The sequence below is a fragment of the Neomonachus schauinslandi genome, chromosome 14 (genome assembly GCF_002201575.2).
Source record: "Neomonachus schauinslandi chromosome 14, ASM220157v2, whole genome shotgun sequence".
Lineage (NCBI taxonomy): Eukaryota > Metazoa > Chordata > Mammalia > Carnivora > Phocidae > Neomonachus > Neomonachus schauinslandi.
The window spans coordinates 50,066,285-50,084,067 of record NC_058416.1 but is presented as its reverse complement, the minus strand read 5'-3'; the positions used below and the strand labels follow the sequence as shown (position 1 = coordinate 50,084,067).

The following is a 17,783-nucleotide window of genomic DNA, read 5'->3' as shown; positions in this document are numbered from 1 at the left end:
AGGTCCAAGAGTTGTAATCCTGCTCTGAGTTCTGTAGGGAGAGCATCTCGTGGTAATTTCGGATTTAGCAACAGCTCTACCCGGGTGACAGTGAGCGCGCTCGCCCGTGCCCCGTTTTTCTCCGGGCGCACCTGGAAACTTTGAATCCCGAGGACATTTCTCTGTTTGGTTTAATCTTCTAATCCTCCATGCCCCCAGAGACGTTTGGGGAAGGGACAAGCCTACTCCGCCACCCCCGTGACACTGTTGCTCCCCAACTCTCTCACCCCACGCTCTAGTTTGGGGTCTAGAAACAAGCCCAGCAATAGCACCTTTCGCGCACACCAAGGGTGAACATTTGACCGCCCGGGAGGCGCTTTCTTCCGACTTCGTTCCGCCGCGGGTCCGACGAGGCAAAGGGAGCCCCCGGGCGAGGCACCGCGTGGAGGAGAGGCTGGGCGAGAGAGCGACTGGGCAGGGGCGAGCGCGGGCCCGAGGGCGGGGCGGGCGCGGGAGGGCGCGAGGGGGCGTGGGCGCGGCGGCCCGGGCGCCCCGGCGGGCCAGGGGGAGGGGCGCTGGCGGGAGCGGCGCCTCCCGCCCGGGGTGAGCAGCGCGCGCGGCAGCCCCGCGGCACAGAGCGCCGAGTGGGGAGCGCGGGCCGGCGGCGGAGACGAAGAGGGAGGGCTGGAGCGCAGACGGCCGACGCGCGGCGCGGCTGCCATGGGCGCGCAGTGACCGGCTGTTCAGCGCGAACTTCCTCGGCGGCGCGGAGCTCCCTGACTGGCGGTGCGTCTCCTCGGTCACCATGAAAGGTAGGGCGGCGGCGGGCTGCGCGGGGCTCCGGGCCGGCAGGGCGGGTTTGGGGCGCGCGGGAGGGGGCGGAAGTGCAAGCCAGCGCGAACTTTCTCCGCGCGGAGGGCCAGGGCAGACGCGGCGCGGGGCTCGTGCGTGCACGCGTGGGGCGCTCCTCGGTCCCGGAGTTGGGCACGGCAGGAGACCTAGATGTTCGGGGTTTTGGAGCGTGCAAGTAATCCCCTCCCCATCGTGTCGCTGCAGAATAGTTTGGAGCCCTAAGTCGTTGTTTACGGATTCTAGTTCTCAACTTTTTAATTGAAAAAACATGCCGAGGAGAGTAGAGACATCCTCATTCCCCCCAGTCGATTTTCCGCTCTGCGGCGCTCCACACTCCGTTCCGGGTCCTCTCCTCCCGGCTGGTGCCGTTTCCCCATCCGAGAAGTCGATGTGCTGCCGGCCGGGTGTTTCCTCTGGGACTCGGGGATGTACTTGGTGCGTCCTCCCCACATCTGGCAATGATTAGGTGCCCGCGGAGTTCAGCTGGCTCGGAAAGTGCGTTTGGCATCTTTCTCCATCAGACCCACCGATTGGAACACAACTGCTCTCCGTTCCGCGTCCCTTCCACGTGCCCGCCTGTGGAGTTGGTGTGCCCACGTGTGTTCAGAGGTGACACAAATCGTCCCGTTGGTCGTCTCCGGGGCGGTGTCCTCTGCAGGCCGGTTTAGGGAAGTGTCGGATTCCTTTAAACGGAATCACAAGGAGAAGGGCTTTGCGGGGCAGCCTTCGCTTTATGAGAAACATAGAGATTGGCCAGCAGAATTCTGATTTACATGTGAGATAAATAATTACAACAGAGGCATCGAAGGGAATCGTTTGGGGATGGGCTGGTTTGGTCTTTACACAAGACTCGGGCCTGAGTGAGGGGGCCGGGTGCGAAATGTCGTCCGACCACGGTGACCGCATTTCCAGCCGCCAGAGACCGTGCCCTGCTGTCCGAGGGAGGTGCCCGGGGAGCCCCACACGCTTGGAAAGTAACTTTCGCCTCTAGGTTTCCCTGAAAGGAAGTCCTCGCTAAACTCTCCCGAGCGATAATGTCCTACCAATTAGCTACCCTTCCAAGGTGTCGGTTTCTTGCATCAGGAGACCCTAGGAGGGGCAGGGACTGAAAATGAGCCTACCCACAAGAGAAACAAAAGATAGGATACACTTTTCTGGCCAGGGAGTTATGAAACGCAGTGGTGTGTGTTCCTTCTTTTTCCACTCAGTTTCTCTTCTCTCATTTACATTTTGGGAAACACTCACTTTCTTCGGCCAGCACTGATTAAAGGATCCTCTTGGCAAGGAAAGAGTTCACAGGCTATGCGTTACTTTGGGGCTCAGTTACCATCATTTTAGCCAGAAGTTAATCTTCTCACGGCTGGTCCTGAGGTCAGTAGTTTTTGAATTGTTGGAAAAGATAAGCTGACTGCTCACTCCATCAGCTCCTGTGTGGGTTCCTGAGCCCTGAAAATCTTGTTATGCTTTTTGACTGGGTAAATGACCATTATTGCGGTTTGGGTATTTTTCAGTGTTATTCAAATCTGCTACGGAAGACACGCCGGAAAGTCCTAAACATGTCTTTGTGAGATTTACTCTGCATTCTGGACCAGCTTGCAGACCCCCTGGAGAAGGCTCATTACTTACCCTCTGCAATTCAGGCACTGCCTAAAGGCCCCACATACCTTCTGTCCCAGTGGGGGAGGGGTGATAAGGGACTGGTGAATCCCAGGGTAGACTACTCACTTTGAAGTCCTCTTTTAAAAGGAAATATTCTGTAAGAAGTTTGCTTACCAACTATTGCCGTATAATTTACATTCATTTGTCCGTTTAGTGAAATGGGGAAGGAAGGGGACAGTCATAATTTTATAGTATCTACTAAGTGCCAACCACTGTGCTATACTCTCTCCAAAGCACTGTCAGTTAATCCTTTCAACGACACTATGAGGTAGGTATTTTAACCCCTACATTATAGATGTGGAAGCTGAGTCTAGAACAAATAGGAACTGGCAACCAGGAGTGTGGTAGGCACTAAAGACAAGCTTTGCCAGTTTCCCTGTGTTGCTTGGAAAGAGCTAGGACACCAGGTATGGTAACTTCTGGTGTAGACCAGAAGAAAAGTAAATCTCAGACAATTAAGTAGCCAAGTAACCCGCAGTTGGTGCGGCAGCCAGGAAGGGGGTGGATCCAAGAAATTGGACACAAGCCTTCTGAAGCCAAGCACGGAGTGTATTTCTAGCCCCAGAGGAAAGCTGCCTTTACCAAGTGGAATTATCTTGATAATTTGCCATTAGGTAAGCAACCCAAAGTTTTCCTTGGGTTTGTGATTATGTTGCATAGTTATGAACTCATTATGCTTAAGAAAGCCAGCGTTTCATTAGAATTTAATTTCCCTAAATGATAGAGGCCAGAGACAAGCCTTGCAAATGCTTAAAGTATTAACTTAAAACATTTTTTTTAGACAAATAGAAAATTAGTGGACATCTTAGAAATTACAGAAGTTTTTTTTGCCAAAGCAAAAATTTAGCTGCTTCACGAGTCAGACACCTTTATGAGGTTCCTATTTGACTTTCTAATTCTGATGTTTCAACCTGGAACATGGCCTGTGTAATAAACCTGGCTTTGGGAGGTAATTCCGTATCTGCCATGAGCCACAGCGCCACCTATCCGTTGCATTCAGCAAATATTTGTCTCTGTTTTATTTCCTCCATCTCTGGAATCACAAGTACCAAAATAATGACATCATTATATATTTTCCAGCAGAAAATTACTTGCCTCGTTGCTGCAATACTTGCAGTCTTCCAAACTGATTAAAACACGAAGTTGGTTTTAATTTCCGATTTCATTTTCAATTAGCTGTACTGCACCATAGGTCTCACGGTTTTGGATATTCACATTCTTTTTGAAGGAATCTGACTCCTTCAGAGTGAGGTGTGTCATTATTAAATCACATTTCTAGTTCTGAAAGTTGGGAATATTGGTGAGTTTTAAAGCAGCAGTTGTGGCCTAAGAGATGGCCAAAAACAGCCACCAGCGCACAGGACCACAGAGGTCCAGACCACTGTTCTCATTTAACACAGGGAGGAAGTTGGTGCCATCAAAACATAGTATTCAGTTGCTTATTTTTGTGTGCTTGTATATAAACATTTCTGAAATACCGTTGGCAATAATACTTTAAAAATGCTCTGGTAAGCAGTCTACTGCTGGTTGTTTTTCTGGACTCATGGACTCCTTGCTTTACCACTGTCTCTAAGATTTCTTGTCCTTTTCTTTTAGATTTTTTTTTTTAAGATTTTATTTATTTATTTGACAGAGAGAGACACAGTGAGAGAGGGAACACAAGCAGGGGGAGTGGGAGAGGGAGAAGCAGGCTCCCCGCAGAGCAGGGAGCCCGATGCGGGACTCGATCCTAGGACCCTGGGATCATGACCTGAGCTGAAGGCAGTCGCTTAACCAACTGAGCCACCCAGGTGCCCTTTTTTTTTTTTTTTTTTTGACAGAGAGAGACACAGAGAGGGAACATAAGCAGGGGGAGTGGGAGAGGGAGGCGCCCCTAAGATTTCTTGTCCTTAACTGGGATTCGTAAACAAGTGTGTAAGGGCTGACTGCATTGAAAGCAACACGTTTGGGCGCCTGGGTGGCTCAGTTGGTTAAGCGACTGCCTTCGGCTCAGGTCATGATCCTGGAGTCCCGGGATCGAGTCCCACATCAGGCTCCCTGCTCAGCAGGGAGTCTCCTTCTCCCTCTGACCCTCCTCCCTCTCATGCTCTCTGTCTCTCATTCTCTCTCTTGCAAATAAATAAAATCTTAAAAAAAAAAAAAAGAAAGCAACATGTTTTATGAAAGGAACTGGAAACAAACTGAGGCCTTTTTTCCTTCACTGATTGGAATTGGGGCTGCCCTTCCTTTGGAAGGTAAATTTGCAATCTAATTATACTTTTGACTTTTCATTAGTATGGGGATGCTTAACATTCTTAATCCAAGGTTTAATTATTGCTAAGTATAGATCTTTCCTGTGGTCTCCTCCACAATTTCCCAAGATTGTGCCCCCCCCCACCGCCTTAACCATGCAGCTCATGCACTGATAATGGTGTGACTGGAAGAAGCTGGCAGATGGTAGCTGTCAAGCTATAGCAAAACCAGGTGCCTAACTTTCTGAATTAACACTTATTTTCATTAAAATAGTGTTTTAAAAGCAGTTGATACAGCTGCCAAAGCAAGTTAAATGGCCCTCGAAGTACAAGTTTTCAGATGGAAAGAATAGATATTTAAATTTTGTGATAGAAGAAAAGCATATTTCACCTGGGTTGAACACAGCGTGTGAGTGATCTCTCAGGGGCAAATCTGACACACGTCTCCCCATGGTGGGAAGGAGGGGTGGGGTCCTGGGAGAGGAAGCCCAGAGCAGTGGCAGAGCACAGCCTTCCTGTTGGCAGTGTGTGTCTGTGGTGCTTTGGAACTTCAGTGGGTGAATCAGAATGGGAAGAATCGGGCAGATGGGTGGGGGGACAGCATTCTAGGTCTGGGAGGTAATCGTCTGTGAAGAGAGTCTACCCCCACCATGGGGTCAGCTCTACCAGGCTGGTTCTGCTCTCTCCATCTTCTGCCATTCTGAAGGCACGGGCTCACTCTCTCTCAGCTTCCAGAGTTCCTGTCTATGGCCTGGAGGCAGGGAACAGGGTCTTGTGTTGGAAGATAAATGCCAGGGACAAGGTTGATCTGAACCATGGTTTATGCTCACAGACAACTTAGGTGTGACTGATGACCACTTAGTGTGCCCACTTATTATTTTTCTCTCTAATAATAGCTAACATTTATTGAACACGTGCCAAGCCAAGTGTTATTTTCTCCATTTTGCAGATGGGAAAACTTAGGCTCAAAGAGATGTAATTACCTGTAAGGGCATCCAGCTAGTCAGTAACAAAACTGGTATTCAAATTCAGGCAGTCTGACTCAAGAACCCACATATTACACCTCTAGCTTAGACTCCTTTCTAGCCAAACCCTAATATTCCACTCAATCAGCACATCTTTGTTACGTACCTACTGTATGCTGCATTCCACTAGGTACTAAGTGAGCAACATAGAGAAGGTCCTGTCATCTGGACTCAGACCTATAATCACCTGGCATCGAAGGTCTGAAGCGCATCAATTTGATGTGCTCTTCAGCCAGCCACTGGAGGATCCTCTCTAGACAGAAGCTCTTGCAAAGATAAAGCAGATCCCAGGGTTGTTGCGGTGCGTAGAGTTTATCTTTAGGAGGTTTTGCTTATGACTGATTGAATGAATGTGAATGGCCCACTGAAGCCGGCAGCTCTGAAAGCAGCCTCTACACCACAGTCTTGCTGACAGGTTTGCCAGGAGACAATGGAACATTGTCAGAAGTGCCATTTTCGAGAATAGACTGTAACCACCAGTAGGTGATCAGTTAAAAAAAAAATTAAAAAAATTAAAACAGTAGTAGTAGAGACAGTAATAAACATTTTGAGCAAGGGATAGGGAAGAATAGACATTCTTCATAGAAAGTATTTCATTCTTTAGTGCTGACAACACAGTTTCTAACCACACCAACAAAGCTTGAGGGAGGTAACTTTCAATCAAGCAGTGATTTGATTTCTGTTTAAGTGGATGATATTTGAAGAGCCCAAACCAATATAGTACCTTGAAAGGGTCTTGCTGATTGCTTACGGGACCTTTGTAATTATATGGCAGCGAAAGCCAATGTAAACACAAATTAGTAGTCCCAAGTTAAGATGCCAAAGAGCTAACCCCTGAATTTATCATGCATATTTAGTCAGTGCTCTTTAGAATATAAAGGGAATGTGTTTTTCCACGTGGGAGAAATTTTTAAAATTAAGTAAATTTATTGGACTTGGATATATTAAATATGGATCCTTTATGCTTCCTGAATGGTTTGGGATTACAAATCAGTGTCACACAAGGTCGTAGTCACTAGCTTGAGAAATTGGACATTTGACATTCTGCCTAACTTGTACTTGGCTTTTGTGGAAGTAGTTGCACTGCTTTGGGCCTTAGTCACTTCCTTATGACATAGAAATGCTAGGAAACTAGCTGATATTTATATAACAACTTATTATTCACAGGCAAAATAGTCCACCCTTATAACTGATAATACATACTTTAAAATATAACATTTCATAAAATGTAACCATACATAGTGATCCCAGGAGTTGAACCTGAGAACTTTATTTTTTTTAGTTTTTATTTTTTAAAGATTTTTTAGTTTTTATTTATTTGACAGAGACACAGCGAGAGAGGGAAGACAAGCAGGGGGAGTGGGAGAGGGAGAAGCAGGCTTCCCGGTGAGCAGGGAGCCTGATGTGGGGAGAAGCAGACTCCCTGATGTGGGGCTCGATCCCAGGACCCCGGGATCATGACCTGAGCCGAAGGCAGACGCTCAACGACTGAGCCACCCAGGCGCCCCGAACCTGAGAATTTTAGTGTGGTGGCAAGGAGTCTGGGCTGTGAAACCAGAGGGCCTGGTGGCCATATGCAAATTACCTAACCTCCCCTGAGGGGCCTGGTTTCCTTATCTGTCAAAGGGGCAATAGTAATGGCATCTGTCCAATGCCATTTTTGTTTGTTTTTTGGAAGATTCAATAGGTTAGCACAGATCAGTTGTTTAGAATGGTGTCTAACAGGTAACGAAAACTCAAGACATTTTAGGTTTTTTTTTTCTTTTAAGATTTCATTTATTTATTTGACAGAGAGAGAGAGTGAGAGAGGGAACAACAAGCAGGGGGAGTGGGAGAGGGAGAAGCAGGCCTCCCGCTGAGCAGGGAGCCCGACGTGGGGTTGGATCCCAGGACGCTGGGACCATGACCTGAGCCGAAGGCAGACGCTTAATGACTGAGCCACCCAGGTGCCCCAAGACATTTTAGTTTTTGTAATACTGTGTAATTGTAACCTGCTGCTTCCTCCAGGCAGTAATATAATTGCCAATTATGAACCATTTAAGTTGATCAAGTGATACAGTTTATACCATGAAGAATAGAGTTCAGTTTTGAAAGGAAAGTAATTTTCAAATTATGAATGTGTTAAAACTGACCTCAGGGATAGAAGGGAGCTGTGCTGTCTATAACAACAGTGTTCATGTTGGTCCACCTCCAGCTGCTCGCTCTTGTGTTCTTGTCATCATCATAACGTAGTAAAACAAAACAAAACAAAACAAAAAACCAGCCCTACTGAAAATGCAGGGACTGTGTTTATAGTGAGTTTGTAATTCTAATGAGATCATACAATTCTCTCATTTATGATAGTGGTAGAAAATTGATTTAATATTTGTAAATACATTTGATTTGCCTACGAGCACTAATTTTCCTGGAGCACCATTGTTCAGGTGCCTACTGATAATGACATAATATTTTCAAGATTTGTAACTCAAATCCAGTGTCCAGTTTTATCCAGTACAAATATGACATAAAAGAATCAAAACGTAAAACAGATTTGTCTCTAAGGAACTGTTAGGACAGAGGTATGTATACATATTTTTTTTAAAACTATATGAGATCATGTCTATTTCACTGCTAGTATTGATTTTCCATTAAGCTGTCATATTTGTATCTTATTATTTCTTTGGGCTACCAAATCCTAACTAGCTTTTACTTATTCTTTATTTAATATAGTGTTTAAATATATTCAAATATTCTTTATATTAAATATATTCAAATATTCATTTAGTATATTATTGAGACATATTCAAATATTTAGTACATATATAGCCTGTCCTCAAGGAGCTTGCAGTCTGGTGGGCAGTGTAAGGCTTATGCATAAACGACTGTAATCTAAGGTAATATGTGAAAAGTGCCCTATTTGAGGTTCAGATAAATGTTGCCAGAGGACATGGGAGGAGAGGGCGACCTGCCTGAAGTCAGGGGTATTTTCCTTTGGAGGGACGATGCAACCTGATTCATTATCTTGAATTAGAGTTCATATTTCAGATTGCATTATTCTAATTGTAATTGAAGAGGCAAATGATGCATCTGGGCACCCCACAACCTTAAAGTATGACATTTCAGTGTGGGAGGTGAGAGAAAATCGAAGTTTTCTCAAACTTTCTCTCCTAAGCTCAATATTGGTCTCTCATTTGTAATTAATTATATTACTTTGGCATAATTGTTTGGATAACCTAAAGTTATGTGATTTCAAAACAAAACAGATGTATCATTATTTATTTGGTCGGGGGGGAGGTTTAGCAAAGACCAGTTATTTTTTGCATGCCTCCAGAGAAATGGACAGTATTAGTTTTTCTTGACAAATGACCCATGTATTTGAGGCCCTTCCAGAGCCCTTATAAAATTTGAGGCAATGATTCCTCTTCCTCTGGACTTTCTTATTATTAACCTGACCAATGTTATTGGATGAGGGGGTACCCCATAAAAGAAAGGGAAGCATGTCCTCCCCTCTGTAGTTACCCATGAGTGGTAGATGTGAGGATCAAGGTTTTGAGTGTCATATTTGTTTCTTACTTTTTAAGTTGTCAGAGTTGACTCTTGGGGGAAATCTGGTTTAGGCCCCCACTACAAAAAAAAAAAACCACTTCAGTTTTGTTGGACTATAAAGGAAGGAAAAAGGTATTGCATCTCCCTTTACCCTAAAAGCAAGTATCTGCTGTTTTTACAAGCATCAGATTTGTAAGTTGTACCAGAAATTGGGGTCAGTTTGTGTCTGTAATATTGACTAAAAAACAAAAAAAACAAAAAAAGCACAACTTACAACATTGAACCAAAAAGTGATCCCATTGTTGCAAAAGGTAAAATTTGAAAAGCACCTGAGTAATCGAAGTAAATCTTCTGTAATATTTAGAATAATCTAGAAGTATTTAAATTGTACACATTCCTTGATCCATTTGGGGTGGGGTAGGGGGGAGGCCTGGAAGGCAGATCTAATTACCCCATCAAAATTATCCTGAAACTCAGTATTTTGCTACACTGCACTGAGCTCATTCACTTGCACAATACTTAACAACTGCGGCCCAGAAATGCCAATAGGGCAAAGCAAACTATACAAGGGGCCACATTAGGTTTTATATTTATAAAGCTGTGAAGCCAGGGCAGATATACCAGTTCTGCTCTTAGGGTTAAATCAAGATTAAAGAGTGTCTGTCTTCGATTTTTAAAGCTCAAATTCATTAAGATACATCTTTTTCAATATCAAATAGATACTTCAGTGCCAGTTAGCTACAGCCCACATTGAACCCACCCCACATGTTACCCTTGCTAATCAAAATTCCTTGCTGTAGCGGGCGCCTGGGTGGCTCAGTTGGTTAAGCGACTGCCTTTGGCTCAGGTCATGATCCTGGGGTCCCGGGATCGAGTCCCGCATCGGGCTCCCTGCTTGGCAGGGAGTCTGCTTCTCCCTCTGACCCTCCTCTCTCTCATGCTCTCTGTCTCTCATTCTCTCTCTCTCAAATAAATAAATAAAATCTTTAAAAAAAAAAAAAAAAAATTCCTTGCTGTCAACCTCCCCCATATGCTCAATTCACACTGGAGCTTCGTGTCTTTTGAAACTCAATCATTGGGGCACGTGGGTGGCTCAGTCAGTTGGGCATCCGACTCTTGATTTCGGCTGGGGTCACAGTCTCAGGGTTGTGGGATCGAGCCCCAAAGTTGAACCGGTGTTCAAACTCAGGTCTTTTTTTTTTTTTTTTTATTTAAAGATTTTATTTATTTATTTGAGAGAGAGAGAATGAGAGACAGAGAGCATGAGAGGGAGGAGCAGACTCCCTGCTGAGCAGGGAGCCCGATGCGGGACTCGATCCCGGGACTCCAGAATCATGACCTGAGCCGAAGGCAGTCGCCCAACCAACTGAGCCACCCAGGCGCCCCCAAACTCAGGTCTTAACAATTCCAAAGCCCAAGCTTTACCAGTACATCAGTCTAGCTTTAGGAGAAAAGTCCTCCAGAGCAGTACAGCAGTGTCCCAGGGCAGGTCCAAAATACTTAGCAACCCAAGTGATGCTCTGAGGAGGCCACAGTTCCACAGACAGCTAACTCCATGAAAGCTCCTCCATGCAGCACTGGCCAGTGGAGGGTGACGGTAAACTTGGGGTATTTGGCCCCAGGAGCGCAGGGGCACTTTCTCCTCTCCTCACCACCCAGTCCTGCTACAATAGCTATTGGTGGTGGGAACTCACAGGGGAACAGCCGGCAGGAATGCTTCCAGCAGAGCATTTCGCCAGCTGGTTTGGAAGCAGTTAAACATTTTACCGCCCCCCCCCCCCAAACACATGGGACTATACTGTTTTATTCTAACAGCGATGGCTCTAGAAGAGCTGGGACTGCATTGAGGTAGAAATGGCACAGAGTAGCTGATGGATACATACATGTGGATGGCATCACTGGACCCAGTTTGGAAAAGAAGTCTGAATTCAGCCTAGCCTCTGTCCACGGTCCTTCAGCCTGGCTCCTAAAAAAGTCTGAACTTGTTCTGTTCAATCTGGCATTTGTCAGAACCTGCGCTGTGCCAAGGATTGAAGGCTGGAAGTCCATATTCTGTTGCCTCAGGTGGAACTCTTCACACTGGCCCTTTGAAGCAGGGTGGACCTTGGACCTCTGGACCTTCTCTGGTCGTCAGCGTCTGTAGGGCCTGAGCACTCTCATTTTTGTCTAGCTGATTTGTATCTTCCACCCACATTCCCTTGTTTGTTGCTTTAGTTTTTTTTAAATCGAAGTCAGAGATGTACATAGTTTAAGGAGTCAAATAATATTTATTATGAATGAGATTTATTATGAAAAGAGGCAGTTTCCTGCCTGGTCCACCTTCGTTTCATCATTTTCCAGTCCCCAGAGGCAGCCTCTTCAGAACATTTGTAGCATTTTCTTTTGGCATTTACTTTTCTTGCAGTTATTCACCGATGCCTAACAAACCATCCCCAAACCCTGCAGCTTAAAACAGCAGTTGTTTATTTGTTCAAGATTCTGCGATTCGGGCTGGCCTCTGCTTCCTGAGGTGTTGGCCAGGCTGGACGGCCTCCCCTTCATGGCTGGGCATCAGCGGGGTGGCTGGAATGGCTTCCTTCCCTCCGTCGTCTCTCATCCTCCAGAGATCTTCTCTTCCGGGGGGTAGGGGGTGCCCAGTCCAGCACGGTAGTCGGATGTTGCACATGGTAGCTGGCTGACAGGAGGGTGAAAACAGAAACTGAAAGGTATCTAAGGCCTGGTTCCTGAGGTCACCCACTGCCGCTTCTGGCAAATTGCATCAGCCAAAGCAAGTCATAGGGCCGTCACAGGTTCAGGAGAGTGGAGATGGACTTGCACGTGAAGGGATGGAAAGAATTATTGGTAGTCCTCTATGCAGACCCATCTGCCACAACCCCTTTTCTTTAAGTGACGTGCTTATGGTACTCCCTCCTCCTCCTCTTCTTCCTCCTCCTTATTACTACCATTATTTTGAGTTTAGGCATTATATACTGACTTCCCTTTATAGCAGATAAGGATTTAGTTCTTTTACCCTCTTCTCCACCCAGCACCCTCATAGACACCTTCTGTTGCCCTCCGTCATCCCAATATAGTCACATCACAATCTTGATTTAAGCAATATTCAGTGTTCATATTACTATAATGGTATAAATGCTATTCACAGCTGACTGCTGTTTCTTTCTTGCATAACTTCTCTTCCTCTGGAGTTAATAATCCTCTTGTTATTTTGTGTGCTTAGCTTCCTATGTATGTACACATCATCATTCATCCCCAGAGTCTCTTCCACTTTCCTGGATCTCTACGCATGTGCTCACCTATAGTAGACATTCTTTCATTTGATCTTTTTGAAGAAATCTTCCCCAGAGTCTTCTGACCTACTCAGGGTTAGGGTTAGATTAGAGTGCATAGTGTGCATGCACATGGATACACACACACATCTTTCTGGGTTTGCTCCTTATTTTAGTGGAATGCATTCTCTAATAATGTCTTGAAGAAAGTGTGCATGAGAGGTACATTTTTGGGGGATCTGTAGATCTGTAGAGATCTTTATGTTACCTATTTATTCATTTGAGAGATTTCTGCATAGGAAATAGTTTAGCCTTAGAATTTTGAGGGCATTGATCTATTTTCTTTTAGTTTTGCTGTTGAGAAGTGAGGTCATTCTTTTTTTTTTTTCTTTCCCTTTAAGTAACCTTTTTCTTTTTTTCTTTTCTCCTGTCTGGAAGCTTTTAGGATTTTCTTTTCGTCCTCAGTGTTCTGAAATTTTATAGTGATGTGCCTTGGAACAGATCTCTTTCCTTTGTGCTGGGAAGTAATGGGCCCTTTCTCTCTGGAGACTCCTATCCTTCAGTACTGTAAAGTTCTGTTCATTTCATCCTCTCATGGTTCTCTACCTCTGTTCTTTTACCCAAAACACCCATTATTTGAATATTGGACCCACTGAATTGATTCTCTAACAACTTTTTTTTGCCTTTGTTACTTTTCTATTTACTTGCTTTTTTCTCCCTACTCTTGGAATATGTCAACTCTATTTCCCAACTCTTCTACTAAGTTTTTATTTTTGTGATCATACTTTTAATTTCCAAGAGCTTTTTCTTTTTCTCTATGGTTCTTTTATTATAGCATCCTATTCTAATTTTATGGCTATATTCTTATCTCTTATCTCTCTAAGGATATTAATGCTAGAATTTTTTTTTTTAATTTTTATCATGTCATGTAATATGTATTTCCTCCAAATTTCTTTATCTGGTTTCTTTATTTTCATCTTTGTCTTTTCATGTTAGAGGCTGTGTCAGATGTCGGGTGTCTTCTCATCTGTAGGAATAGGATATTATAAAGGTTAATTAGAACATCTTTGTTTTGGTGGGATTTGTGAACTGTGACTGTCACTCTAAGCTGAACTGGCTAGGCTATTCTGCTGGGGACCTCCCAGAATCAGAATCATTCGTTTGTTTTTCTCTTAACTGGTCAGATTTCCCAGGAAGAACCTTCCAGTCTTTGGCCTGAAGGGTCCAGGCTGGCTGATTAAGTGGGAGAGGAGGACCGTGCGTCTGGACATTCCATGTGTAAACTTTCACCTTTTCCCTGACTCCACTGCAGTGCCCTCATCTCAGCTGTTCCTGGTGTCCTCTAGACAAGAGATCTTTTGTTTTTAACTTCTCTGAATAATGAACCTTACACCTTCTGCTGTAGTCGGGGGCGGGGGGGGCCAGTTACCTAGCTTGGTGGGGGGACTTGGGAGGTCCAGCTGCTTTGTTTTTTTCCCACAGACCACATAAACTATTTAAAGTGTGTAAGTCAGTGGGGTTTTTTGTTTTGTTTGTTTAAACCATCATCACAATCAATTTTAGAACATTTTTGTCACCCCAGAAAGAAATCCCATACCCATTAGCAGTCACTCCCTATTTTCACCCTAAAACCTCCAGCCCTAGGCAAACTTTGACCTGCTTTCCAACTCCGTGAATTTGTCTCATGTAGACATTTCATTTCATATAAATGGAGTCTGTCATGACTGCCTTCTTTCACTTAGCATGATGTTTTCAAGGTCATCCATGTTGTGGTGTGCCTCAGTGCTTCATTTCTTTTTATAGCTGGGTCATACTCCATTGTATGGCTCTATGCTAATTTATCCATTCATTGTTTTGTGGACATTCAAGTTGTTTCCACTTTTCTCTGTTATGACTAATACTGCTACAAACATTGGTGTGCAAGTTTTTGTGTGGACATGTATTGTCATTTCTCTTGGGTGTATGCCTAGGGTGGAAGGGCAGCATCATATGGTATCTCTATGCTTAACCCTTTTGAAGAACTGTCAGACCATTTTCCAAAGTGGCTACACCATTTTGCATTGCCACCAGTCGCATATGAGGGTTCTGATTTCTGCACATCCTTGCCAACATCTATTATCTATCTTTTTGGTTACAGTCAACTGCTTCTTTAATATATGTTCATCCCATCCTTCTATTTTAGCCTAACCTTGGTTCTCCTTCAAGAGTGACCTGTGCCCCAAATTCCTTAGACTTTTCAGGGTTCTGGGGTGGAAAGCATTGCATCTTAGCTTTTCTGCTGCTAGCACAGAGTTTGGTTTCTTGGGTTTGTGGGGTCAGTGACCATCATGGTGTGGAACTCAAGGGCCCCCCAGATCTGGGTCTTAGTCTTGGTCTGTCTACTCATAAGCTGTGAGACCTGGGGTCAGGTTATGTACCTCCCCTGAGCCTTAGTTTTCTCATCTGCAAACAGAAGCATAAGGAGAAGTACCTGACTTATAGGAGGTATTAACTAAATATTCTCTTATTTTCCCCAAACATGGTGGATATTCAAAAAGAAAAAGATTTAATCTCTTTCTTTCAGGAATTCTTCAGCTGGTAGTAGAGAAAGACACATGTATAACTCAAATCTACTTAATTTTCAACAACTATTGAGTATCTGTGTACTAGAGGCTGAGGGTACAACATGGCAAGTTTCCTGCTTTCAAATGGCGTTCTCTCTGGTAGCATGAAAACCAGGAACTGGAATATGGGGCAGGTGGAGGAAAGTGCTGTCACATGGACCCAAAGGGAGTGTAGGGGAAGGAGAGGTAAATTCTAACTGTAGGGCATCACACACGGCCCTCAGATTGATTGGAGCATCTTCACTTGAACTCACTGAGATTATCACATCCACAGGCCCTCAGTACTATAAAGCATCTGGGATGCACTTAGTTTGGGTCTACAGGGTGTGAGGAAAAGGTTTTGAGAACAGACCACAACACTGCCCATCATGTCAGGCTTATTTGTCGTCCTCAAGCCCATCTGTCTGCCACTGTGGGCCCCATTGTAGTCTTTTGCCCACTAAAATGTTCAAGCGATAGGAGCACTTGACCTCTCATCTTCTCTCGTGGGGCTTGTGTAGCCTGATGTGGGTTGCCCATACAGACACAGAGCCATCAACTCTGGATTCTTTCTCTTTCTCTGGCTCCATCACCACCGTGAATGGTCTGTCTGTTCCCTGCACAGCAGGGAAAATGTGGCAGTGGGCTCTGGGGGCCAAATGAACTGTAGGTAAGTATTACCTAACCAACGTCACCCAGCCTTTAAGGATAGGAGAAGAGGATTCTAAGGTCAACTGTTGAAAACATGGAGTAAGACAAAGTTAAGCAAGTTTTTTTCTCTTTCTATTAGCACTTCTCAGATCTCTAATAGTTCAAAAGCCACTATGAATTGCCAAGAGAGGGATATAGTATGCCGTGTTTCCCAAATTCTCTTTTTCACTCCAAAGGAAAAACATTAAGAAGATTCATGTTACATGCTTCTCTGTGAGACCTTCCCTGATCATCTGAGTGAGATGTGATCTGTGGTACGTGACTTGTACCCCCGAGAGTTGGATGAGACAAAACTTTGTATTCTTTTAGTAGCCACTATAAGAACTGCTGATCCTTTTGGGATGAGGCTTAAAACAAGAACCAGGAGATCCTTGAGTCTTCTTAGGGGTCACCTGGAAGGCCTTTGTTTTCTTGAACCCCTGAATGGGTTTGAGTATGTTAAGTTGGAGACAGAGCTGAATTGCTTTAATAACAAAAATATGAGGCATTTGAAGTTCCCAGGGAAATTTCAGGAAGGAGACAGGAGTCAGTCAGACTAAATGCTGCATGGGAAAAAGATCAGAGAGGAAAAAGAAAACAAACAAACAAACTAATGGTAGGTCTGCTGAAAAGAAGCTTTGGGGGGAGAACAGAAATGTCTAATGGGAAATTTTAAGCGGCTTGCTATCAGGGGTACAGCATAAATCACTCTTTTGTTTCCACTGTGAGATCCTCAGTGATGCCTCCTTGGTTCACAATGTCTGTGTGTGAGTAGATCCTTCTGCCGATGTGACATGGCGGAGGAGGGGCTGGGGCTGGCAGGGGAGGCTGACGTCTGGGTGGCACCATTACCTGTGTTCATGTCTCATCAACGCCACTAGGCTATAAGCATGTATTTATTGAATGGATGAATAAATAAATGCATGGATTTCTAAGCAGAAGCAGCAGATCAGGGTTTCTCATTAATTAAGACTAGACCAAGCTACTCAGCCGTTAATATGATAGGATTACTTAGTAAAGCTGGCCCCAGAGGAGCTTAATATGTATTTGTGGAAAAAACCAGTCACCGAATGACTGAGAAGGGTGCTGTTCTCTGGGTTGTAAGCATGTTCTAACATGTAGAAAGAACTAAGGCGTTAATCTTTGACATAAGGAGACTGCTTTAATTATGAAGACCAGGCCTTCCAGATTCCTAGCAAGATCTCTTCCCTGTTCTCTGCGTAAGGAAACAATGATAAAATACAGAGATAGCACACTTCTCCTTTCTCTGATGGAAGTAATTGCTCTCTCACTAGTGTTTTCATAGCACTTCCTAATACACTAGTGCTCCAAGGTCCACCGCATTGTATTATAGATGTCATACTCTTGGGTTTTCCCATGACATTTCAAGGTTCAGATAGACCCACGTCCTGCATCCCATTTGGGGTCTGAAAAAGATGATCACAGAGGCTTTATCCCCGCCCCCCCCCCAGCAAAGCCTGTCAGCTTCTTGAGGGAAGGGACCATGTCTCACTCATTTCTGAAGCCCCACTGCCTGGCAGTCTCTGGTCCAAATAAGTGCTTTTGAACTGAACCGCATTGCCGGGAGAGAGCTGAGTGCTGGTGCGGTAATGGTGACCGGCTCAAGAATAATTGATTCGGGGTCTCTGGAAAGGCGTAGTCTTGACACCTTTACTTGTCATCAGAAGTTGCCCAAGAAATCACCAGACCCACACTTGGCAGAACTGTAAAATAGGTTCTTTATCAGTGTGATAAAGAATCACATCGCATTTGTCTTGGAAGGGTGGGGTGGATTCAGACCTTTTGGTAGAAAGCTTTGCTGACCTATTTCTTTTGTTTCCAGAGGGGCCTACATTTAGGAATTCCCAGAACAAGGCTGTCTTTTGAAATGTATTTACTGGGAAACCATCTGTTGGTCCCAGTTATCCAATGGAAAGGGAGTGGGGAAGGATTTGGTTGTCACTGCAGAAGTCA

At 44.7% G+C, this 17,783-nt stretch overlaps 1 protein-coding gene across 1 annotated transcript in view; it reads left to right on the top strand.

The window, feature by feature from the left end:
* Nucleotides 1-590: 590 nt before the first annotated feature.
* Nucleotides 591-17,783, top strand: part of COLEC12 (collectin subfamily member 12) — a 188,057-nt gene continuing 170,864 nt past the window's right edge. Inside the window, exon 1 of the mRNA XM_044920915.1 lies at nucleotides 591-791. Coding sequence (XP_044776850.1) covers nucleotides 785-791 — 7 coding nt within the window. The 5' untranslated portion in view covers nucleotides 591-784. The remainder of the gene's footprint in view (nucleotides 792-17,783) is intronic.